General features: G+C 40.8%; 1 protein-coding gene across 1 annotated transcript in view; it reads left to right on the forward strand.

Moving 5' to 3' along the window:
- Positions 1 to 26,547, forward strand: part of trpa1b (transient receptor potential cation channel, subfamily A, member 1b) — a 29,169-nt gene extending 2,622 nt beyond the window's left edge. Inside the window, exons 4-29 of the mRNA XM_022195016.2 lie at positions 926 to 1,088; positions 1,282 to 1,457; positions 2,000 to 2,107; positions 2,271 to 2,379; positions 3,584 to 3,729; positions 4,534 to 4,670; positions 7,244 to 7,292; positions 10,777 to 10,876; positions 10,991 to 11,091; positions 11,517 to 11,692; positions 14,432 to 14,596; positions 14,790 to 14,904; positions 17,352 to 17,518; positions 17,777 to 17,867; positions 18,014 to 18,073; positions 18,168 to 18,260; positions 19,684 to 19,754; positions 19,914 to 20,070; positions 21,013 to 21,102; positions 21,418 to 21,587; positions 21,675 to 21,804; positions 23,256 to 23,438; positions 23,625 to 23,693; positions 24,526 to 24,627; positions 24,737 to 24,855; positions 25,226 to 26,547. Coding sequence (XP_022050708.2) covers positions 926 to 1,088; positions 1,282 to 1,457; positions 2,000 to 2,107; positions 2,271 to 2,379; positions 3,584 to 3,729; positions 4,534 to 4,670; positions 7,244 to 7,292; positions 10,777 to 10,876; positions 10,991 to 11,091; positions 11,517 to 11,692; positions 14,432 to 14,596; positions 14,790 to 14,904; positions 17,352 to 17,518; positions 17,777 to 17,867; positions 18,014 to 18,073; positions 18,168 to 18,260; positions 19,684 to 19,754; positions 19,914 to 20,070; positions 21,013 to 21,102; positions 21,418 to 21,587; positions 21,675 to 21,804; positions 23,256 to 23,438; positions 23,625 to 23,693; positions 24,526 to 24,627; positions 24,737 to 24,855; positions 25,226 to 25,439 — 3,261 coding nt within the window. The 3' untranslated portion in view covers positions 25,440 to 26,547. The remainder of the gene's footprint in view (positions 1 to 925; positions 1,089 to 1,281; positions 1,458 to 1,999; positions 2,108 to 2,270; positions 2,380 to 3,583; positions 3,730 to 4,533; positions 4,671 to 7,243; positions 7,293 to 10,776; positions 10,877 to 10,990; positions 11,092 to 11,516; positions 11,693 to 14,431; positions 14,597 to 14,789; positions 14,905 to 17,351; positions 17,519 to 17,776; positions 17,868 to 18,013; positions 18,074 to 18,167; positions 18,261 to 19,683; positions 19,755 to 19,913; positions 20,071 to 21,012; positions 21,103 to 21,417; positions 21,588 to 21,674; positions 21,805 to 23,255; positions 23,439 to 23,624; positions 23,694 to 24,525; positions 24,628 to 24,736; positions 24,856 to 25,225) is intronic.

Below are 26,547 nucleotides of genomic sequence, written 5' to 3' on the forward strand. Positions count from 1 at the left end.
TATGATAATATTACACGTGTTGCAGTACTTAAAGACCCCTTCTGGTGGAAATCAAGTTTGTTTTTGTTTTTTTTACTGTGCTGACATCTCCAGATGTTTATTATTATTATTGTTATTATATGCTGTCATGATTCAAAACTAAGCAGACAACACCAACGCTGAGCATTTCCTCCTTGAAAATGCAGTTTACTAAAACACAGAATCCGACTTCTACGGTTTTGTATACAATTAACCTAATAAATTAATCCTGGGTGGGGCTTTCCATATCATTAATCTTCTTCAGAATTGGTTTCTTGTTCCGACGTTTATGGCTGAGTTGCCTCAAAATTAAAACTTGCAACCATTTAAAGACAGTTGTAGGTGCAGCTGGTGTGTTTCAGCTGCAGCGAGAAACGCTTAGGGAACATTTAGTTCCTTAGTTCCTCAATCCCTTAGTTTTTAAGTCCTTTATTTGTAACATGATGTTGGGGTGGACTGGCGACTATTGTTTGTATTGTTTTATTGCATTTTTATTAATTTCATCTGTAAAGCACTTTGTGTTCCATTTTATTTATAGAAACAGAGCGATATAAAATAATTGATTGAAGAGACGTGGGGATTTGCAAGTGGAAGCAGTGGTGTAGAGTTACATTTAATTAATTTTCAGTTCAGAGAAGACTATTTTTGTCGAAAAAAATCCAACTTTGAAACACAATGATGAGTTTTCAGGGGTTGAATCAAGACCGAAGGGGGACTTTGAGTACCAGAGACCTGCAAAACTGAGAAATAGCGGTTATATCACATTTTAGTGATGGCATCAGAAACCTCACAAGAGTAGGAAATATTTTCACTATCTTGTGCTCTTTGGTGAAATGAAATAAATCAGAAAGTCTACATGGATGGACATTTTCTCTTCTATTACACTATGTTCAATATTACCATCTAGTTGGCTGAGAGGGGTGACCTGGCTCTCCTGGACAACCTCGTGAGGAAGAGCCCAGAGGTCCTGAGTGAGAAAGATGAATGTGGAGCCAGTCCCCTCCATCATGCCGCCGCAGGGGGCCACGTCACCCTCATCCAATTCATCATCGCTGTCATCGACTCACAGGGTAAGCATGCCTCAGTCATTGATCATAAGACGCACTGCAGCCCGTAAATCACCATAAATTCATCTTTAAGTTATGGCGTGGAACAGTGTGATCCATTTTTACATATTGCATCTGGTACATACGGCAGATGTTCTGTGCCTTTACGTATTTGCATTTGCGGGTGAGCGTATTTACATGTTTTCTCATCTCTCAGAGGTGAACAGCTGTGATGAGGATGGCAACGTGGCCCTACACTGGGCAGTGGAGAAGAACAAGGCAGAGAGCTGCAGGGCTCTTATGGACCTGGGGGCTGACCCCAACATCCTCAACAAGGCCCTCATGTCCCCTCTGCATCTGGCTGTCAGCTGCGGACACAACAACCTGGTGGGGGTGAGGAGGCTCAATGTGCCCAGCCGAAGTAACAGTTTATAGGAAGTGTGTTTGCTCAGTCAAGCAGAAGCACAGACTTTTGACATTGGCTGCTGTATGTTTTGCAGCTTGTGCTTTTTAAAAAATATATATCTGGATTGGGGTATTCAATTCATCAAAAAATGATTAAGCAGTGTGTATTTTTTGTTTTTCATATCTTACCTTTAAGATTAATTATCAAAAATATATCAAAAATAAAAAATAAAAACATTACGAAGGGGTCTTTCATGTGGGAGGAGCATTTTCCTCATACTGGTAATAGTCCAGAACATCACATCTTCTATATAAACTCTGAGCAGTCGTCGCATGCTAAAGTCATTGGACAGCTGTTTACATATCTGACAAAACCTGACTCAACAGTTTACTCTGAAAGACCTTGTCATGCCTTTGCCACGCCGTTTGGCTCTTGTCCACAAACTGACAAAGCATGCATGCATAGGTGGAAGGGTAAAGGACGGTATGGACCAGACGGAGCTCACTGCTTTTGTCTTTGCTCCCTCCAGCTGCTGTTATCCTACAACATTACAGACTGCAATCTACAGGGAGACCTTGAGAACACCCCGCTGATACTTGCCTGCTCCATCAATAACTGCGACGCTCTCAGCATTTTGGTATGTACAAGTCTTTTGGTTGTACTGTGTACCTGCACCCACCGGTAAAAGATAACTGTCCATCTGCACAGACCACGTTATGTAGCTTCAACTGCAGCTCTGTCTCTGACACGGCATTGTCTTTGTTTGTCTTTCTCTCCATTCATTCTCCTGTCTGTCAAAGATCAAGCATGGGGCGAGGCTTTGCAAACGAAACAAGCTCGGCCATTACCCCATACACGCTGCAGCCTTCGCAGGCTCAAAAAAAGCCATGGAAGTGATTCTGAAGGAAGGTATGACAAAGGGAATGATCCATCATCAGAAATGGAAAGGGCTGATGATATTGAAAATATATTTTTTTCAAGGCCACACAAGCACATTAAAGGCATTACAGGAGATTTGATTTCCTACGACTTTGAACGTAGCATGCGCATGCACACATACAACCTCTCCCTCACCCCCCTCTAACCTCCCCCCTCTTAACATTTACGAAGAAACGCCCCCCTCCAGAACCTTGCGTAGGACTCGTGAAGTTGCCTACAGCCGCAGTATAATACAATAATACATTTTACCTGTCCAGAAGGAATTTAGCAACCAAGGCATCTGTCTTTAGGTCCATTTGTTGCTTGAGCTGACGCCATCACCCAAATGACTCGCCAATAATCACTTTTGTTTTTGCATTCTCGCGATCCAGTTGTCTTTTATTTTCTCTGACCTCAAAAAATGCCTTTCTTTTACGGCTGGGTCCCCCTGGATCTTTATCTGCCATTATGTCAAAAAAGATGAGCAAAACAAGTCGCCAGCTAACTACGAAGCTATACCAAAGCAGCACAGTCCAAGGCGTACGTAATCTACGTAACTAGGCCTGAGCCGGAAGATTTTAGATTGACAGGAAAGGGAGCAAACCAAACGCCTCGGTCCGAGCATGTTGATTGGCTGATGTTTTTCAGGTCCTGCCATGTCCACAGTTTTTTTTTTTATTATTATTCTTTTAGAAACCATACATACAAGTCCACTAAAGGTCAGTATATTCATTTTATGTGAATCAGACAAATTAAACAACAAAAACATCCTCCATAATGCCTTTAAGCTGATAGATAACAAGACAGTTCACCTCAGCCCTGAGAGAGATTTTGCTGGCAAATGCCCGTGATACTTTGTACATGGGCCAGATGCTGCAGCCTGACAGTATGTTTATCCACAGTGGGAGGTCTGCTTGGTGAATCTCATGTCGCTGGAGAGAGTTGAGTCAGAGCGCAAAATATTTATATTTTTTCCTCTGATTGCTATGCCAAAGAATTAACAGGCATTCACGTACTTGCGCTGCTTGGATTTTTACACAAACAGCCCACCTTGATTAGACAAAATACTTACTACTTCCTTCCACTAAAAACAACAAAAAGCAAAAATCATTTAAAGTCAAAGAAGAAGAACTGTGCTATTTTGAGCTGTCTAAGAATTCAGTGTATTATTCACATTTTGATTCTCTACTTGCAGGAGAGGAGTTTGGCCATGTATGTTTGTCCCACATCAACTATTTAGACAAGTCCAACAGCAGCCCCCTCCATCTGGCTGTACGGGGCGGGAATATGGACACAATCCGTCTCTGCATTGCACGTGGGGCCAAAGTTGACCAGCAACAGGTACTTCCATCTCAAAAACAACAACAGCAGCAGACACCGCGCACATTTCTACTCTGGCTAAACACCTGCATAAATCAAGACTTTTCATAAACCGCTGTCAAGACGGACAGACGTTGATTTGGTTGTCGCCGCTGTTTTCCCTACCTCTCAGCATGACATAAACATATTGTCATGAGAGCTGCAGGTTACAAATGCTGCTATTCATCTTCCATCTGCCCACTTGCATGCGCCGTCAGATTTGCATTGTTTTTGAATCGAGACCTCGTTTGACTACACCTGTAAAGCATTTCCCTGGCAAAGGGTCCCAGTCTTTGTACTGTTAGAGCATGTCAGTCTTGTCACCCCCATCTGGGAGTGATCGTTATATCTAGCCTTGGGCCAGTGGCCAGAGCTACAGCAGGAATAGTGAGTACAGTAATAGCTTCGGTTGCCTAAATTGATACAAATTACCTCCACTTACACTGTGGTGCTGAGTGGAGCGATCACTGGCCTCCTCCTGCCAGTCCTGGTTATCTCATTAAAGGCTTGTGTTACAGCCCCCAGTGTTCAGCCAACAAGTCTGGGAGATGCTTTGCTAATGTCTGGCTGGGGAAGTGCACAATATGTATGCGTGCAAGTGAATGCACGTGATAGCTTGTGTGGATACTAATTCCTACATGTGTGTTTGAATTACTCTGTTTTCTATCACTCCCCACAAGGTGTCTGTACGGAGCAGACGTAATCATGTTTGACGAGCTTGTGAATATGCATTGTAGACATTTATTATTCATCATTTATAATGCATCCATGTTTGTTGTGGTCCAGAATGACAAGTCTACGCCGCTTCATTTGGCCTGCACCCAGGGCGCTATTGAGGTAGTCAAATTGATGCTCTCCTCTGTTGACCAAGTAGAAGACATCATCAACCTAACTGATGGGGCGTTTCAGACACCTCTACACAGGTGGGTCTCCCTTTTCCTTCCACACTGATGCTGAGAGTAGTTCTCTGAAAATGTTCATTACATCTCTTCCATTACTGTGTGTTAATGGTGCCATTGTATTTGGTTGCATTGCTTTCAAAAAACGGGAATATGACAGTATAGCTCCGTAATGGCCTCTTGTCTGCACTACATTTCATATTATATATACAGTTTAACGATGTTTGGAATAGTTTGGCATGATAGGAAATGTTTTCTCATTGAGAATTAGATCAGCACTATGGGTTGTTACATGGAGGACTATTTCCAATTTGAACACATTTACCAACAAGATTAAACACACAAGTTATAGCATGTTATTTTGTGAGATTTAAAGGTGCCAATAGGTTTTTCCACTCTTTATGCGAAGCTAAGCTAAACGGTTTCAATTTGTATTTGTTGTTGGTAGTATATATATATATATGAGTTTGGTATAAATGAACTATCAAAAATCAAATAAGAGTTTCTCCCTAAAATATGAATCCACTCGCTAGTTTCACAACATCAAGGACAAACGCTAAAACCACTGAAGGCGGCCACTGATTGTACAGCAGGAAATGCAAGTCATGCCGATAATGACAGTTTTCTAAATGTGTACAGTTCCGTGTCTGTGCAGCATCTTTACAGTTTAGAGAAATACTGTACTGTGTACTAACGTGTAGGTTGTTACTTTATCTAATGTAATCCATGAAAGGTCAAGGTCACTGTGGATGAGAGCATGACTTGAAATGTATCAATATTTACCTATTTCTGTTTTAGTATGTATTTTACCTTGCAGAATGTATATTCCAGTAACTCACTGTTAAGCTGCTCTTCTGTATACTGTTTTGAACCATGCAACATTTTTTTATTAATCAAGTTAGAGAGAAATTAGAGAGACTGTGTGATTTATTTTACTCTCAGTCTCTCTAATTTGTTTCCGTACTTGCCTCCTAGCTGCTCTGTGTAAACACAGCCTGCAGATCAACTGAATAGTCAGTAAACCTTCATTGCGTGACTTTTTTTCACAGCTGAGTCACTCATGATTAGTTGCATCAACGAATGCAGAAGTTGTTTGTTTCTTACAAGATCTGGTTACCATAAACTGTTTACTTTTGGCAGACTGTTAAAGGAGACACACAGAACAAAGCTATTTTGAAGAAATGTTACAGGATTAAGCTTAGAGTCGGGTATTTTTCCAGGTGGAACCACATGTCGTACACAGTTCACTCAAGGGATGTTGTAGCAATGAAACTGATGATTTTTCCTTTTACAATAAAGAGTGTAACTTTACAATTTTATTAGAGACAATATGAATGTCAAGTCCACCAGCAGGTTTTAGTGTTCAGAGGGTTAAACTGATTGGATTCAGGTCTCCATATTGGTATGGAATTATTTTTGAGGGCTGGTTGCACCAACTTTTATAACACCAGACCTTATTACATGAGTCAGTTCTTTTCAGTGGCAGTGCTTTTATATCGAGTTCTAAGTTGGTAACTTTTGCAAAGCAGATTTCATAGTTGACGAAATGCAAACCAAACCATCTTTACAGCGCTGACCTTTGAGAGAAAAAAAGAGAGACCTTCAGAGTTCTAATGGGGCAAGTTATCATATTAACTGTATCTTACTGTTCAATTTTATATCACTCTCTAAGAACAAACTACTGATAAGAGTGTACTATACAGATATGATCCCGTGAGTTAACTTACTGGCCGGTTAGTCACTGACAACACAAAAATTCATGTCACCAAATTTACCTTTGCAATACCTTGCAAAGTTAAGATTTAAATCATAATTCATTATTTTGTCAATAGACACTGTTTCAGTTACACCTGTCATTAGATAGAGCAGCTTAAAATATCCACCACTACAATTAAAAACATGTTTAATATTTGCAGTTACTATCTCAACTGCTTGCTCAAGCTGGGTAAAGATCAATTCATTCTATCAACACTATAACACTGTGGCAAACAGGAGGAATAGATATAAAAACAGATATATAGCAGAACAGCGACCTTTAATTGGATGCAATAATGATGATATAATTACATAATAAAGATATGCATCCTGCATAGATTTTATCCGCAAGTTATTTGTGTTGGCACAGACAGCATCAGAGTAAAGAACAAAGGTCCTCACTCTACATTTTCTTTCTTATGGAGCTATAATGTGCTGTAAAAAACAAATTAATTTGACTAACAGCTGAGATATCGTCAAACCCGTGACCTTTTAAGCACAACAGCTATGCTCCCTTTTATTTCCCAGACATGGGCTTTGCAGATTTCTGAATAATCCAGAATCTTTCTAACTATGCTTCAGTTGTAGGAAAGCATCCACTTCAGTCTCTCTCTTAATACGGAATACCAGGAATTAGTCATTATGAGTGCGTCATCAAAGGGAAGCCTTACAATCAGATAAAGATAAAACATGTAAGCACAGAAAATCTGGTTATATCATGGTCTGACAAAGCAGAATTAGAATGAAGTCCTTATTTGACACGTGACAGTGTGAGGAAGACCTTGACTCACAAAGTCATGTGTGGCACGACTGCTTTACAACAACTGTGTTTACTTTTCCAGGGCTACAATATTTGACCACACAGAGCTGGCGGAGTACCTAATTTCTTTGGTAAATATGACACACACAAATCCGCATGCCGCACAGCTGTTAAACACAGAACATATCAAACTTCAATATCAGATAGCAGGTTATTAATGTCTAGCTTCAAGTGCAGGATAATGGCTTGTCAGACAGAGAAACTGCATCATTTTCCTGAAATAAATACACTGCAAAAATGAATGGACAGATCAACAATCCTCACGTCTTAAGTAGAATCTGCCGCTTTACTCCAAATGTTCCCATTGCCACCATTTAACAGTATTTGCGATTTTTAATGCATTACTTGGCTTAATAGATGTTAAAGGTGCTGCCCGTTGCTTGTAGACCATCTGTCACCATCTGCTGCTCTTAGACTGTTCTAACAGAACCGTGTTGCTAGGAAGGAGGTGGAGTCGAGTTTGTTTTGTATCAGCTCATTCTGTTAGCAAACAGCAGAACAGAAGATAAACTTGAGTATCTCTATCTTGGAAAATGAAAAAATGGCGGTATATTGGGAGAGACATCACCTGGCAGCCACCAGCAGAGTCTCCAGCTCGACTCCCAGCTGGTCGGATGGATTCGTGGCTGCATGTCATCTCCCTCCACTGTCACCAGCAATTAGAAAGCTAGAAAAATGAAGGTTGCAATAAATATATTCAATGTCAACTGTTTACTTCAGCTAGCATGACATATGTTGTATTAATGTGCATTTTTAAGTACAAGTAATTGACTTTTTGTCAAGTCCCGTTCACTGAGTTACTCTTCCCATGCCTGTCAAATTATTCTGCTCTTTCAAATACGTAGGTTTATGTTCATTCAATACCAGACAGAGGTAAACAAAAACAAGTTCTCGTTTAAAATTGGTGCCCATTTTTTAGCAATTAAACGCCTTCTTGAGTCATTGGTTAAACTGCTAAAAACTTACATCTGTCCGCCATGAAAATAATCTCTTCCTGCTTAAAAATGGCTAAAAGGTAACTCTACATTGTTGCCTACTTTAGGATGTTCAGATCTTGTGATATGAAATTCTGGATGTCTGAATCCAAACTTTTGAGTTGTTATTGGTACTACAGGTACAGATATGCTCTGGCACTTGCTGCTTTTATATCTTCTGGCATATAAAAACATCATAAGACATGTTAACACAACCTTGTGTCACGGACTAGAGAGCTGGACCCAAGCAGAGAGCCACACTACCAAGACCGGTGGAATGAGAATGATTTTTATTATGGGTGAGGGTGAATAATGGCAGGGGAATGAGAGGAGCCGGAGTGCAGGGGAAGCGGCTGGAAGAGTGGGTGTTGGGCCGGAGGGATCCGGAGCCGGGGATCGGCGGTCGGTGGCAGGCGGGGAACGAAGGTCCGATGGGTAGGGATAGCCGAGAGGAGGAAGGACGTCGGATACTGACGATCCGAGGGGCCAAGGTGTGCAGTGGGCCTGACAGCGGCCGACATCCGGGCGGAGGGGGACTTCCAGGGGGGAGGCGCCGGGAGGCGACGAGTAACCAGCTTGCTGCAGCGGCTTCCGGGTTTTGGCCGAGGGAAGCCGGTTGGGGATCCAGGGAGGGGTCCGAGCAGAATGAGGGGTCCAGCGAGGGGAAACCGGTGCCGAATGGTCCGGGGAGGTCGGATGAGGGAGCAAGGCGGAGGGGATCCCGGACAGCCAGATCTAGGCAAAGGCAGAGGACAGAGTGTTAGAACACGGCAGAAACACAAGGAACTGTTGTGGCTAGAGCGTGAACTAACTGGTGAGTCGTGTTCAACGATCTGGCAGGGTGTGGAAGGCTGAGCTGGTACTTATTGCAGGAGGAGTAATCAATGAGATGTCTTCCAGCTGTCTGGGACCCACGGATGTGGTTGATTACCTGAGTGGAGTCAGCTGAGAAGCTGAACTCCACTCAGGTGCCATGCTGCAGGGGAAGACAGAGGTAGAGGAGCGGATAGGAGACCAGGAGGGAGACAGAGAGACAGAGAGACAGAGAGACAGTGAGGGAGAGAGGAGAAAGAGGAGCACAGAGGGAGAAACAGGGGGGAGACAGATAGGATAGGGGTATTTGGGATGCCAGATGGGGAGGACGAGGGTGAGGAGGAAGCGCTACACCTTGATTCCCAAAAACGGCATTCCTTTAGAAATAAACTGCATTCTCATTCATATTTTGCAACAAATCTATCTTTCCAGTGAAAAGTAAAACTGTCACATAGTTTTCATTTTGAAAAAGAGCAAAAAAGTCCACTTAAGGATGTAGGAAAGGGGCATAAGTCAGCAACATGACTCTCATCGTTGCTCATTTTGGTTTTCACTTGCTTGGTGAGCTTTATTCACTAAACGTACACGGTCAGATTTAAGAAAATATCTGGCTGTGGTTGACGCTTTCACAATAACTACTACATGGTCACAACTTAATCGTGTTTAGGCACTAAAATTAGGTTTAAGTTTAGGAAACTTGCCCGATTTGGGTTAAAGTACAAGACTTTCACGCCATCTTTGAAGCTTCCAGCCTATTTTCTGCATTACCAGGGTGACAAATCCTGCCTCATCTAATAAAAAATGGCAATGATATGTTCATTAGAAACATATTTGTTCTGTAGAAAACATATTTCCTTGAGAACATACTTGACAATCCAGTTTAGTTGTATAGTATAACACTTTTTGGGAGACAGCACTGATTAACAAGGCAAAAAACTACATTTCTGACCCTTTTAAAAATTAGATTTCAGTGAAAGGAGACTTGAATGTGCTTTTAATGGCTAAATGCATAATGTAGAAGAAGACTGGAACCAAACCTGCATGTTCCAGGTTGAACATTTCTCCTAGCTTATGATACATATTCAAGAAATATCAAAGCAGCTGATAGGCCCTACAGGCTTACTAGACTTGTGGTATTGTAGTTATCATAAAGAAAGTTGTAAGATTAGAGTGTTTGTAACTTACTTACATAATTTACATGTTTGTATCTTCCACCCGCTACTAATAGTCTAGAGTGTGATAACATCTGATCAGCTCCCACACTCCTACAGTTACGAAATACTTCAGAGTATGAGTCTGTTGTGAAAGGTTTTTAATGCAGTCTGCACCCACACAAACTAATGTAGGTAATGATATGCTCCGTTGCCTTGGGAGTCCACTCACTTACTACTGTCAGTATGAAGCACAACAGCTTACATAAGAGCATTCTTTAATCAGTGCTACTTTTGCTGTAAGACATAATCTAAGGGTGTATTGCTCAGGAGTATTTTGCCCTTTCAAGCTTTAATATTATCTTGAATTCTGCGCAAAAGTGTCCTCCATCCCATGCATGCTAATTCAGCAAGGCTCGATTGACCTGCAGTGCAAAGTTGAGGTTATACAGCTACAATTGGAGAATTACTGATTGGGGCAGAGGTTTATTATCTAAAGTACTACCAAAATCGGATATGCAATCATTGTCAATTTCCCCATAATGCCTTTATTTATTTGCCAAAATTCCAACGTGTCTTGTACTTTCTTATTATACTTCAGTGCATTCTCTCCTCAGGGTGCCGACTTAAACAGCATTGATTGTAAAGGAACCTCCCCCTTGCTGCTGGCTACGAGCTGTGGCGCATGGAAAACTGTGGCTCTGCTGCTGTCAAAAGGTGAGCTACAGCGCTGTGCTCCACCAGCAGCAGCAGCAGCGCTCCTATGATCTGTAATTTGATGGCTTGTAGCGCAGGTTCTGAACACGTGCGAATATGTTAATGTCTTTTTAGGGGCAAATGTAAATGTGAAAGACAAATGCGGCTGTAACTTCCTCCACCTGGCCATTCTGCAGCCCAAGGGCCTGAAAAATCTCCCAGAAGAAGTGCTACAGGTACCTTCAACCAGCTTATCAAAACAAGTGTGCTGCTTAGACAAACATGTCGTGCAGCATTGGGAATCTAATTACTAGGATGCCCTTGATCATTTTTGCCTTGAGCCTGCATGCATTCAAGGCCGGCAGATAAAACTTGTTACACTGTCATTAAGGCAGATAGTTCTTTAAACATTGCATGATGGACCTAAAGCTGCAACAGCTTTCAAAATGATGCATAAAGAACATACATGTAGAAAGTGTGTGAAGGGGAACTGTCTGTATCTGTGAGTAAATATTATTAGAATGTGTTGGTTTATAGTGGTAATGGATACCTTTTATCAGTTTTAAGATACGTGTCATTTCCTTAACTTGTTATACACATTTTGCTATATGATGTGGGTTATTGTGTATGATTATAACATGCATAATGTGACTGCTTTTAGCATAACAGTGTAAAGGCTTTGCTGAGCTGTGAGGATAACGAGGGCTGCACCCCGCTCCACTACGCCTGCAGACTGGGCATCCATGACTCAGTGAAGAACATGCTGGGCCTTTCGGGGCAGGTCGGCCTCGCGTGCAAGTCCAAGGACAAGAAGTCTGCCCTGCATTTCGCTGCTCAGTGAGTTTGATTGGTCCCCGAGGGCAGGACTTTCCATATCTTTGATTTAAACGATACTGATTTGACCCGATTTTCATGCAAAGTTGCTCAAACTTTGCAAAGTTGTTTAAAGAAATGCTAGCACAGCTGATGGAACTCACTAGTGTGTTGTGGATGTTGTGTATCCACTTTAGCTGTTACTTCAACACACAATTTAAGAATGTGTGACTGAATAGAGCTTTCTGATTAAGAAGGAGAAGTGGTTACAAACCGTTTCTGTCTAAAAAATGGATTTTCACCGACAGGCAAAGATGAAAACTTGAACATTGTTCTACTAATATTGAATAATGCTAATATATAGAATAGAAAATTGCACTGATCAATGAAACAGAACAGTATGGAAGATTAATCCCAAAGTGGCTTCTTCAGAAGACTTTGACTTATGATCTAACGATGTAAAGTAAAGATTTTTGCTGTATCTCTATAGCCGTGCAGCAGATGAAGAATGAGCAATGCAACTGCATTTTAAAATGTTACCTCACTGTCTAGTTTTTTCAAGCCTGTAAAAAATTTCTGCACTCAAAAGCTTTTTGAAGATTAATTGCAGGGACATACCTATTATACAGCGACCCGAAGGTATTGTCACGAGAATAGAATTCAATTAACGAGACACATGTGAAGAAGTGTTGCTAATAGTGTTAGATGACTGACCCTTCAACATTATTTTTATTGATTTTTCTATCATGTACGCCCATTTCATTAGAGCTGGAGGGCAAATGAAGGCCACGCTATGATATCATACTTTAACTCTTGTAGAAACCTCATTCCCTTTCCCCACCTGGACCACTGTAAAGACATAAAGTGCTGCTGACCTCCTGCTTATGTCTTCTTACAGCTTCCAGCACCATGAACCATTAATGCAACCCAATGCTTAACTTATACTCTTTTACCTTGTAGGTTTTCTTAATAAATGTTTGCAATGGTTATATAGTTTCTTCATCAATTATAACTGTAAGATTATTAATAATGTTTCTCCACCAATGTATAAAATGTAGGATAAATGTTTGCTTAAATGGGGTTAAGGGTTTTTATGCAGACTTATTATATAGTCTACCTGATATTCAACCAGTAAGGTATTTAGATTAGACCAATAGAATAATGCAGCATGTGAAACACTTCTTGTTGCACTGTCAAGAAGAGCTTCAGGAATTGTAAGGGGAGTTATTTAGCTTGACAGGTTATGTATAAAATTGAGGTAGCTGGAATCTATGCAAGTTAGGGACCAAAATGTGTACAACGAAACAACTGAGACACTGAACTTAGATTTATGTACATTTGTTAAACTAAACAATGACAACAAAAATGGCACACGTTGAAATGCACAACAACAACAACACAAAAGGATGGTGAAATGTGAGTGATGGAAAAGGAAGGAAGAGAACACAATATTGTAATGCAACACTCAGATTAATATTACGCTTGAAATATGATGTTCTGAGGGAAAAGGGATAAAGAGACCACACCTGAAAGCAGCTGTCAATTTGAAATGATAATTTGGGAAAGTTGCACCAAGTTCCAGTGACTGAAAGGTACTTGCATGCCATGATGATGATGATGCCTTGGTGGATGGTCCTGTCAGCCTTTGTTGATGTGGGTCAGAACAGCAGTGGACAGAGTGAAGCATCAGAACAATGGATGGCAAGTAGACTTCAATAGTCAGGAGAACTCGATGGTACAGGAGGACTCTTAGGAAGGAGGACTCTGATGGTACAGGAGGACTCTTGGGTAAAGGAGGACTCAAAGTGGTATTTTAAGATGTGGTCTTTTAAAGTGGACTTTTGCAAGTCATTAAAGAAGAGAGGTATCTGGACCAATCTCAGTTGGAGAGGGCTAAAGTCCAGATGTCCCTCGTATAATTACAATTGCAGATGATTCTGTGGTATCTATAACTCCAAAATATTGTAATTTGGTGAACAGGATGTATCTAGGTGCATTACTGACAGACGGGATCAGAACGATACCAAATATAATCACGTGAATGACAGACATGTTACGAATTATTATGTTGATACTGATCAGGAGGATTAAAGAATTAAAGGCAAGGCAAGATGTGGACTGACCATGAAGTTATTGAAAGTTAACTTGTTCTGTGAAATGGATGTACATAGAAAGTAGCTGAGTCTAGAACTGTGAGATGATAGTCTTTGTTGGTTCTGACGTGATTCCAGAGTTCCTTTGTCAGTGAGTGGAATGTCTTTGAAGTTGTCATCCAGGTTCCTGAGCCCACCTTCAGTGGCTCAGGAATCAGTCCGAATGTTTATTAGCGGCCATTTGGTCCCTTGAAGGCCTGGCTGGAGGTCTAAACCAGTCTCCTCTGAGACAGGGCTAATTTACATCCTGGAGGTCTGTGTATGGGAATCCTTTGAAGTCTAGTCTCATGCTTTCCTGCTGATTTGTTACTTTGCATCCTTGTTGCAGATCTGGAAAGCGTCTTTCTTGCAGTGTCTTGGTGTCTGGGCTCCCTGATCAAGGCGAGCCCCGTCTCCAACCTGTGGCTGTGAAGGTGTTAAACCCAGGGCATAAAATGGACAGACAAAATCTGCTCTTGTCCTGTTTCACTGTGTAATAATGCCTAGTGGATCCTACAACCTACAGTTTCAAGCCCTGTAGCAGCGGACTTCCATTTCAGACATCAGCAAATAACAGTGAAAGAAGTTTATCTGCAATCTAATGTTTCTCTTCATCTTTTCTTTCCTTAAGGTATGGGCGCATCAATACCTGTCAACGATTATTGGAGACCATCACAGACTCTCGCCTGCTAAATGAAGGTGATGAGCGGGGCCTGACACCACTCCATTTGGCCTCAAAAGAGGGCCACCACAAGGTGGTGCAGCTGTTGCTACGCAAAGGAGCCCTTTTTCACAGGTAAACTGCTGCAAATAATGTATACAGGTGCCATTAGTACTGCCATACATACAAAACACAGCATACTACACTACTCTCTGTGTACTGTTTAGCTATGTTTTGCATCTTGCAGAAATTCCAGTTTATCATACAAACCTGTATGCAATGTTTATGTGTCACTAGTTCCTGTTTGTTGAGAATGTGTTGTTGACAGTGATTACAAGGGCTGGACTTGCCTGCACCACGCTGCATCTGAAGGATACACACGGACTATGGACATCCTACTGTCAGCCAATCTCAAACTACTGGATAAAACCGATGAAGATGGGGTATAAATTACAATTCTTTCAAACAGCTTAATGTTGTCAAAATCAATTAATAATACATGCACTTAAAGCAACATTATGCAGCTTTTGTGGTCACAAGTGGAAATTTCAGGGTTCTGGTGCATTAAAGATCCCCTGTGATAAAAATCAAGTTGATCATCTTGCAGTGTAGCAATGACAACCCTCAAAACACGAATTTAGACTTCCAGGGTTTCATGCAGGACAAATCTAGGACCAGTCCTGTCAACTTGCAGAGTCATTGTGTGACCTTAGAAACAACAAACAAAAAAATCATAATTTCAATACAAATCACCAGTTTTACTGTCCATAGCAACAGTCACCCTAGTGATGGCTTACATGTGCTTTAGCTGAATAAACCTTGCTAATTTACACAACATTATTTTGCTTTGTACCGTTCCCTCTCCTAACGTTCCAAGAGAAAATGTAATTCCCACATTAAACTGCCTCTTCAACACAGTTCACCATCATATTGTAGAAGCCAGTTACATTCAACAAAAATATAAACGCAACACTTTTGTTTTTGCTCCCATTTTTTTATGAGATAAACTCAAAGATCTAAAACTTTTTCCACATACACAATATCACCATTTCTCTCAAATATTGTTCACAAATCTGTCTAAATCTGTGACAGTGAGCACTTCTCCTTTGCTGAGATAATCCATCCCACCTCACAGGTGTGCCATATCAAGATGCTGATTAGACACCATGATTAGTGCACAGGTGTGCCTTAGACTGCCCACAATAAAAGGCCACTCTGAAAGGTGCAGTTTTATTACACAGCACAATGCCACAGATGTCGCAAGGCGGGAGCGTGCAATTGGTGTTTGAATTTTCATTTCAAAGGGAGTCAATGAACAGATTGTAATATCATGTCTGTTGCTTGTTCCTGCTAGTACTCTTGCTTCAGCATTATGGATCAGAGCGAGTTATCAAGACATTCTGACAGCAAAGAATTACAAGTGTCTAGTCCAGAACTTACAAATGCATTGACTAGTTGTTCACTCTGAGACAGGACCTTTTATTGTGGGCAGTCTAAGGCACACCTGTGCACTAATCATGGTGTCTAATCAGCGTCTTGATATGGCACACCTGTGAGGTGGGATGGATTATCTCAGCAAAGGAGAAGTGCTCACTGTCACAGATTTAGACAGATTTGTGAACAATATTTGAGAGAAATGGTGATATTGTGTATGTGGAAAAAGTTTTAGATCTTTGAGTTCATCTCATAAAAAATGGGAGCAAAAACAAAAGTGTTGTGTTTATATTTTTGTTGAGTGTATGTTACTAGTTGAGTGAAGCAGATACTATCTTTTGCCATCAACTTGCAGATAAACCCCTGTATGTTTGACTTTGATCAAAAGCTAACAAGAAAGTATAACAAGACAAGACATAGTAAGTTGTCACTTACTAGTCTTACTTACTAGCAAGAAATCCAGCTTAGCATCTGTCATGCAGCCTTTTATTTTGCTCTTGCCAGTGACTTGAAGCTGATCTGAGCAGTGCAGAGCCAGACAGTTTTTATAGGGGTGGCCAGGGTGAGACCATTACTCACACTAGGGTGGCACAGAAACCAACATTCAGTTTATTTCTGTATGGCAAATCACTCTCAGCCACATAGTAATTTTTTTGGCCACTTACTTTTATGATGACTCTCATTTAGATGGACACCATGAGGACGTATAATAGGCTTATTTATGTAACTCTCGATTGATTTTAAAAGAAAATACAATATATTACAATAGAATTTAAAAAAAAAAAGATATTACAGCTTGCATTGGGGAAAGGTGATACCTCTCATTCTATGAGTATGCGTGTAGGCCTGTAATGAACTTCACTACTGGTTGCTAGATGGCTCAGACTGAGTACCACTGAGTCCAAGAATCTACTCTCAGATGTATGTCGCTTGGGATAAAAGCATCTGTTAAATGGAATTGTAGGAACTGTAGAATTGTAGAAGAATTGGCCTCATGCTCAGTGACTCTCTTCTTAACCTTCTCCATTTAAAGATCTTTGGTCTCTTTGCTTCAGCCATGAAGTCTGCACTGAAAACGCCAAACTAGCTTTTCCTTCCAGTTAGCTGAGGAACCATAGTTGGTAGTGCGTGATGTAATGCTGTAAAGTGTTATGCACTGCGAGATTGTACCCACTCAAGCCAACTTACATAATAAGAGAACAGACGTTTGAGGTGTGGATTAGTAATGAAAGATCCTTCTTATTACAACTCAGCGTGGCATCAGAATAGTCTTGAAGCTGTTTTTGTACCGTAGATTATTTCAGTGTTGCTTAAATAATTTGTAGACACGTCTTTGCACGTGTGCACACACTTTGCAAACACCTGTTCACTAGAAGCAGCATTGCAATAATGCAAACATCGCTGTTTTACTGTAAATGCAGAGTACTGTATCTCCTGTTGTATATTGATATGCCAGAACACTGCACTCCACTTCGCTGCAAGAGGAGGACATGTGGCTGCAGTCCGGCTCTTGCTAATTCGGGGAGCTGATATCATCCTAAGCAAGAATCACACTTCATTCCTCCATGAAGCTCTGCAAAACGGGAAAAAAGATGTGGTGAATGCTGTGATTGACAGTGACAGGTATGTTGTTAAAATCAATGTCTGCTATATGGAGAAAATAAAACAAAAGGCTCCATCTGAAGCTAGTTTTAACTTAGGTAGTATATATATATTTATCTTTAACCTCTTAAGCCTTGGCCATATTTTCAGAAAAAATTTCTTCGGCCCACCCGTGGGCCGACCGGGCTTAAGAGGTTAAAGGCTACTGCTAGGAATTCAACAGCCATTTTTAATACTATACATGTTTTAGTTGCTCTGAAGCGTCTCTTCTTATTCCAGATGTGCTGAGGCTTTGAAAGTGTTCGCACCCGAAGGCATCCAGCGATGTCCCATTGTAGACATGATTGAGTTTTTGCCTGAGACCTACAAGGTTTGCCACTCGCAAAGAAAAAACAACATTCTGTGTGCACAGTCATAACTATTTTTCTTTAAATTTCTGTTCTGTAGCCTTTTCTACTTTAGCACCAAGCAATGATATAAAGCTGTGTCACTGTGTTTTGTCACTGTCTTCAATAGCATCTACTGGACCGCTGTGTGAGGGAATCTGATGATGATCACAACAGCCCTGACTTCCATGTAATTTATCTACAAGTTGCACAATCAAAACAACAAAACATCCTTAGTGTAGAAAGGAAGCACCAAGAACTAAACACTTCTTTATGTGGTGTAGATTGAATATGACTTCGCATGGCTCCAGGCTCCCCTCACAGCAAAGAAGATGTCTGACCAGAATGTAAAGTTTGAGCCACTAGCTGCGCTCAATGTAAGTAACTTTTTTTTCTCTCAAATATAATGTAAGTGCAGTAGAATGCAAATATTCTGTTCCTCCACGCTTCATAAGTACGCATGTTCTATTTTAGTCATGCATCACCATCTAATGAGGCTCTGTAGACTCAGCCACTCACCTTCATAGGCTCATCTGATCATGATTTGCACAGTTATGCTCATGGGACAGTGATGATGCCTTTCTTCAGCCACTTTTCTGCAGTGACAGCAACTACTATACAGTCATGGTGCGTGGCTTTGACATAAGAGTCTTTACTTCACTTTCACAGGTTAGCGAAGTGCAATTGTGTAACCTAGCAAAGCTCCAGCGACTATAGCTGCTCATTGCTGATGACGGAAATGAAGATGACCCTTTCTCACTGCTTTTTTAACGCAAAGGTCTGACTTGAGTGCGTGTCCTTGGATTTTCATTCCTGAGGCTGCCTTGAAAAATAACAAGACAGTAGAGTCCTGCTGTCATACTAGTGGCCTTCCATGTTTGCTGCCAGGGAGGGAGGCATGCTGAGGTTAGCAATATCTAGTGTGAGAAATGGAGCAGTTAAAGTTAATAACCAAACCTGTTGCTCAGGTCAGTTGCAAACAGATGAATACAGCTTTCAAGGTGGCTTTAAGTCAACATGAGGAGTTGGGCCCACTGCTTGGTGCCGACTCTGGGTCTTTCTAACTGGCCTTTGACCACTAACGAGGGAATAAACCATGAGGTCAGGCTTGCTGTTAATGCCACCGTGTACTGAGAAGACTCTTTTTCAGCATCACACATACAGTAGTATACAAATAGAACTCATTGCGGTAAGTGTGATGTACAAAATAATAGGAACACCTGTCAGTATGTTGCATGAGCTACCACAGGCTCCAAAAAGACCAGACAGCTGAACTAACACCAAGAAGCTGCACATGTAACCTTCATGAATGTAGGGTGTCTCGTACAACTAATGTATTAGAGTGCATTAGTTTCAGCTGCTTGCTCCAAATTAACAGGCACCTGAGACTAGTTAAAAAGGAGTTTAATCTGCCTGCAAATGTTCACAGAGATGGTGAGTAGCCAAGTCTACAGAGCTCTTTTAAAGGCTTCTAGAAAATCATTGAACTCAAAGTACATTTTGTAATCTTTGTTTGAGAGTCATCCATGCAGCAATCACCATTTCTTTTTATTAATGGCATAGTGTTATTTGATGTATTGCAAAAACAAAAACACCTTTCAACAAACATCTTTCTCCCAATGCTAGAAATACTTAATGGCCTATTTCTGCTTACTGATGTCCTCCTACATTATGCAAGTGCAGATCAATAACCGACTCATACTTCTAAATCTTTTAGACATTAGCTGTCAGGCTGTTCTTACCTGCTTGTGGAAAATGTACAATTGACTGTGGACTATTTCTCTGTTATACTATCTGCAGGCAATGGTGAAGTACAACCGCATCGAGCTCCTCAACCACCCACTCTGCAAAAAGTATCTGGCAATGAAGTGGTGTGTATTCAGGGTGATTTCATCCCTGAGAGTAACATTTCTCATTCGTACATGGAGTTGCTGATCTGATTAGAAGAAAAACGATTCACTCTACCCCAAAATGCCAGTGAATGATTTACTTTGAATGTCAGTCTTAAATGTCCTCTTCTTTATTCACAGGGTTGCATATGGGAGCAAGGCTCATGTACTCAACATGTTCTTGTACCTGTTAGGGCTACTGCCCCTAACTCACCTGATTGTGACCTTAAGGCCCTCTATGAACATTACTGCCACGGGCACGCACGACATCACCATGGTGCCCATATCTTTCATAGAGGTACCGAAGAGAGAGTTTTGATCAGTATCAAAGATGTTGAAGCTCTGTGACTGTGGAATTTATGTGGTTTTTACATTACATTTTGAAACCACCTGCCTAATCTTGTATAGATTCCACCTTGCGCTGCCAAAACAGCTCTGACCCAGAGAGAACTTCTAGGGCTGTCCTCTGGTGTCCAGCACTGTGACATAGTGGATCCTTTGGGTCCTGTGAATTGTAGGGTGGTGCTTGTTCCGGTGCATTTTTTAAAGCTTGATCTGATTGGGATCTGGGGAGTTTGTCGGCATCGTCAAAGCGCCTGATGTAATACCTTCTGCGAGTATGTGAGGGTCCACATCTCATCAAGTCTGCATGGTCACTCTGGTACAAGGATGTGGAATACTTAGATATAACCTGTTCCAAATGTATGCAACACAGTCTTCCTAAGTGACTTCAGTGGACTAAAAAAGTGTGTAATCGTAACAACTACATGTCCGTGCCTCTTACAGAGTTGCATACATTCTGATTAGGTTGTATCTATGTTTTCCTTGCATGACTTTTAGACTGCTCATGTGTGTAGGGGTCAATGTAGACTCTTTGGTGAATTTGGGGAGGATGAACATTGAAATTATAACACTTGCCTTGGGCTCCTTTTGTGTTCTGTTTATCAATTCATGAGCAGTTTTTGCGGTGTGGAAGGGCACATTTTCCTGCTGGAGGAGGTGGCTTTGGTCTGTAACAGGGTTAATATTGTTTAGGTACAGATTAATGTCATCATCAGGACCCAAGGTTTCCATGGAGAACATCGTATTGCATCGAGATGATTAATGTCAAACACTTCACCTGTCAGTGGTTTTAATGTTGTGGCAGATTGTGGGACTTACTATGAGATATGTATGATTACTCTGTGTGCTGCACTCTCACTGGATACAATAAATCCCAACATTGTTCTTACCTTCACAGCAAAGCCTGCTCCTGAGCTTCTGCATGATGATGGTCTTGATCATGAACATCTACTCAATAGTGAAGGAAGTGGTGCAGATAACACAGCAGGTACTGTGACTGTTACACAAGTGTCATTACCTCTTATAAAACATGTGTCTATAAATCTGTTCAGCCCCAGGCCTGTGTGGACACATTACCAATCAGGTCTGATGGATGAGTGTCCTCTGATTTAGATTAACAGGATCACTGTAAGGCCACAGTCAGTATCACCTCGGCTCTTTAGCTTAGTCATTTAGTTAGAAGAAACACTGTCACATCACATTTTTAGTAATGCACAGTTAAAATGTTGTTGAAATATCTGGGTTGTTTGTGCAATTATGCTATTTTCATTTCGATTTTTTTTCTTTTCCTGTTACTTTGAAGCGCTGGAGTTACTTCAAGGATTACTCCAACCAGGCTGACTGGACTTCAGCCATTTTCTCCCTTCTGTTCGTAATCCCTCTCATGCTCAATGCAGAGGGCTCATTACACTGGCAAGCAGGCGCAATAGCAGTTTTAAACTCTTGGATTGGATTTCTCCTTTATCTCCAGAGGTACTAATCATTCACATATAAATTCTCTATTTCAGCGTGTTTTATGTCACTAAGATCACTAACTATCATATTCTTCTGTTTCCTCAGGTTTGAAGGCGTTGGCATCTATGTTGTGATGTTTGGGGAGATCATGAGGACATTGTTCCGTGTTGTTATGCTGTTCTTCTACCTGATGTTAGCATTCAGTTTGGCATTCCATGCCCTAATGCTCAATCAGGTAGGAGAGGAATGCAACAATATAAATAAGCATATATGTCTAAAGCGCCTTTCATTGTCCTATGGAAAGATGAAAGGCCATGTTGTGATCGAAAGACTTTATTCTCTTTGAAGCTTTAAGACTTTATTCTCAATAAGCTTAACCTTAGTTACTTAAATGCAATGTTTGAAGAAAAGTAATAGTGTCACAAGAGTGGGTCATGCTGCTGATCCTGCTGGTCATCCCATGGGGACCATGAATACCCATTCAGTCAATGCATATTACTATATTGTGTGGTGCTTTGGATCAAAGAGATCCCACTCTAACAGGTTTAAAACATTTGTTAAATATTTTTTGTCCCTACTGCAAGCAAATCCTGCAAGCCAGTCGCATTTCCAGAATGCCCAATAAAATTTGAAATGAAAGATAGATATGAGCTTTCGTTTGCATGTTTAGCGATCCCAACTGACTGTATAATGATGGGCAGATTGTCTGCGACGTCACCCGTAGGTATACTGAAAACTGGTATTGAAACTTGCTGGGGCTCGCCATCAGCATATTGACAGGGTCTAACTTTGCCTAACTCCTGTCACTGGGCCTTTTCTATGATGGCAAACACCTGCCATTTAAAGTGGCCACATCCAAATTAGGCATAACTTTAAGCTGTAATATATTCTAAATGGGTTCTAAATGCTAAATGAGTTATATAAGAAGTCCACCTCCTTACGGTTGTCAAGAATGGGAAAATTTATAGTAGACACCAAAATCACTTTTGCACCTGGTTGTAAACATTTTTATTTCTGCTGTAAAGTTGGACATTTTAACATGGTAGTCCATAGGGATTGACTCATTTTTAGCGGCAGCCTCAAGTGGCCATTTGAAGAACTGCAGCTTTTTCCACTTCTGTGTTGCCTTTGCTTTTCTGCTGCAGTGGTTGGCATGTGATGATCCCCAGGCTTGAGGATGACTTTTCTGGTATGGAATGAAATGTTTAACCAAGTTGGAGGTGAATTACCATGAAATTGTTGCATATGCTCATGGTCCCCATAGGATGAATATCAGTAACTTAGAAAAGGTGACCCTCTGACTTTTCTTCTGCTGCTACAGATCAAATGTTTTACTTATCTGCTCTAGTGCCTCAAAATCCACTACACTGATTCAGACCACATATAGTATAGACAATCAGAAGATGTCATACAGTGACTTTGGTGATTCCCAGACTTTATGCCTAAGAACATGGTTAAAATTTCAGTAATAGTACCTATAAAAACAACATTTACAACAATCTTTGTATTTAATACAGATAAAGGACAAGATTTGGAAAATAAACCCTTTTAGGCTTTAAGGCATTTAAAAATCAATGTTAGACCCATGTATGTTATGTAATAATATTTTTTGTGCCTAATTTACTAGCCTACAGTCATACATCATTATTCGTTTTTTTTGTTTGTTTGTTTGTTTTTTGTCGTTAGAGAGAGTTCAGCAGTGTGCCGCTCTCCATAATGCAAACCTTTGTGATGATGGTTGGGGAACTGAACTACCAGAATAACTTCCTGGATGTAAATCTGAACCATGAACTTCCATTTGGTCCACTGACGTACTTCATCTTTGTGGGCTTTGTTCTGCTCATGCCAATCCTGCTGGTGAACCTGATGGTAAGGAGCAGTCTGGAGCTTCATCTTAAAGCACTTAAAGTAGCCATACATTTGTATTAATAATATATTAGGGAAATGTGTTTCATTGCTTTTACAGCATTTTTGATAGGCTCTTTTAGGTATTTATTTGCCAAAAATGGTAATGTTTAGCATGTGCTAACCTTTTGTCTTTTGGTTGTGTCGTAGATTGGTTTAGCAGTTGGAGACATTGCTGAAGTTCAAAGAAATGCTGCCCTAAAACGAATAGCCATGCAGGTATGTAAGGAACCAGCTTGTCTGTGCCTAGAGCATTGTTTTAAAAATGCATTACATCTTTTATCCTCCTTGCTGTGGGTTTGCCCTGTCAGCCAGACAAGCACAAAGGACCTGAAACACAAGCACGGTATAAGATGCTATGGTGTTTTGTGCTGGAGGTGTTTACAAATACATGGAGCATCTAACACTATTATTTGTATGAGATTATATTCTGAAGGCCATCACTTGTATGTACATAGCAAAACCAACCAAATTACTTTATGGGTAATTCGGTTCAATACAAATTCAGCAACAAAACAACATTATATTTAGAAGTGACTAATGCGATTGATCCATCCATCCATTCTCTATACACCGCTTTATCCTCACTAGGGTCGCTGGAGCCTATCCCAGCTGACTAGGGCGAAGGCAGGGGACACCTTGGACAGGTCGCCAGTCTGTCACAGGGCTACATATAATGACATACAATCACACCTACAGGCAATTTAGAGTAATCAATTAACCTCAGCATATTTTTTGGACTGTGGGAGGAAGCTGGAGTACCTGAAGAAAACCCAGGCATGCACAGGGAGAACATGCAAACTCCATGCAGAAAGATCCCAGGCCCAGGCTGGGATTTGAACCGGGGATCTTCTTGCTGCAAGGCAAAAGTTCTAACCACTACTCCACTGTGCAGCCCTAATGTGATTGATGTCCCTAAGAATATAATTAATAATGTGGCTTTTTTTTCAAGCTTCAGAATGTGCAGTTTTTACGCTTAGCAGAGCCTCTCAAAGGAAAATTACTCCCCAAAGGTGCACCTCTGACTGAACATCTAACTTTCTGATCTCAGATTGACCTCCACACTGCTCTGGAAGACAAACTCCCTTACTGGTTCATGAAACGTGTCGACAAACCCTCCATTGTCATCTACCCCAACCGCAAATGCTCCAGGGTATGTCCAGTGTTTACCATTAACAGATACCGTATAATGCATTGATTTTTACCACTAACTTATAGGTGAGCTTTTTTCTTTCATTAATCCTGTCCACTGTTGATTGCAGCACCTCATAAAGCAAATATTCTTCGGCGAAGAGGAAACAAATGAAATCTGGAATCGTCTGCAGTCCAAATCACAGGGCTGCAGTGTGATAGAGACTGAGCTCAAAAAGCAGAAGCAAAGGTGAAGCAACCAAGCGCACACATTTATTAACAGAAGAGTCAGTTTTCTATGCCCGAGAAGCATATAAGTATGCAAACCTATTACTCTAATGATGAAAAGTAATTTTTAAAAAATTGTTACTCCAAATACAAGCAAATAGGCTGTGCAACAACTTGAAGTGGACTCATGGATGTGTTGTGGTGGAAAACCCAAGTGGAAAAGAGCTATCAAGCAGGGTGGTAACTGTTTTTGATGCATGAGTGACCCCTAGTGATGACTCCTTGCAGCAGTTTCTGTAGTAAGCACAGTTAGTGACTCAGTGGCCTGACGTTCCACAAGGCTGATTTTGAATGAAGTCTGTCACAACATGAGCTGATGTCTTCTTCTGCAGAATGAAGGAGGTGTCCAACATGCTGGAGAAGCAGCACTGCCTCCTGAAGCTCATCATCCAGAAGATGGAGATCACGTCTGAGGCCGACGAGTACGACGGCCCCGTGACCATCAGGGGCACCATGTGGCCCACTCTGAGTCACGTGAAACCAAGAGGACAGAGTACGTCTCGCTGGGTGCCACTGATGAAGGCCCTGGAGTCCAAACGAAAGTGAAGGATTTAAAGAAACACTATACAATGTGGCCCAGAGCATTGTCAAAGCCTTAAAAGTCATAAATATGGTAGCAAAAGTGTAAACATATGCTATGTTAAGATGTCTCACTTGAATCCATTATTTACATATTTAATGTTGTAATTTTAATAAGTAGTTGAAGGACGTCATTACTGTATGGTACTTGAAATCAAAGATTAAGTGTTGAATATAGAATCCAATTTAAAACTGTAGTATTAGTGGTGTTGTAATTTTTTCCACGGTCAACTGAAAGAGTAACATAAGTTTGCACTAATGACCTGCTCATAAATAAATGTCACTTTGTGGTGTGTATTCAGTGTTGTTATACCTCCATTATATACAAAACTGTTGTTTCTGTAGTACTGTAATGTGTCTTTATTTGCTTCTTTTATCTTCCAGATAAGATGTTTCACCTTCCTAGTTATCTCAACCCATCATAACCATGACTTTAACTAATTTTAACTAAAACGTGAAGGAATGGTTATGTTGTGATTATCAAGTACATCAGTTTTTAGCACTTTCAGTTTGTTGGTTGAGAGCTGAGATGCAGATTTTGCAGCTAAAATAACAGCAGATAGGAAGTGTCCCATGTGGGGATGAATCACATGTCACTTCCAACTTGGATTTGTAAGAAAAACTAATTGCTGAATTTGTAGATACTGTTGATGACTGTTTTAATTCCCTCATCGCCCACCTAAGCCAGACTTCCCTGGAACAAATTGCTGCTGCCAAGCATTTTACAAAGTCCTCTAAAAGGTTTAATCTCAACTCCAAATTTGATTCCTTTGCAGTAGCTTCCATTCAAATTCAGAATCCAGGTGGATGTTTTCCTGATCACTTTTCCACTTTTATTAAAAAGCGATTGCAGTTTACAACAGTTAGTGTCTTACACTTTTTTAAACCATCTGTCTTCTGCCTCAAATGCCTCTAATTCATGTGTGTTGCTCCATCTTTTATTTGCCTCGATGGTAATGTACTCAGTGATGCTTGCTCGTGTCAGATAGTATTTGAATAAACATGCTAACTTCATCAGTGGAATATACATTTTGTTGTAAACGTGAGACACCATAATAAAAAGTCAAAAGCTTCA

This window comes from Acanthochromis polyacanthus, chromosome 20, assembly GCF_021347895.1.
Source record: "Acanthochromis polyacanthus isolate Apoly-LR-REF ecotype Palm Island chromosome 20, KAUST_Apoly_ChrSc, whole genome shotgun sequence".
NCBI lineage: Eukaryota > Metazoa > Chordata > Actinopteri > Pomacentridae > Acanthochromis > Acanthochromis polyacanthus.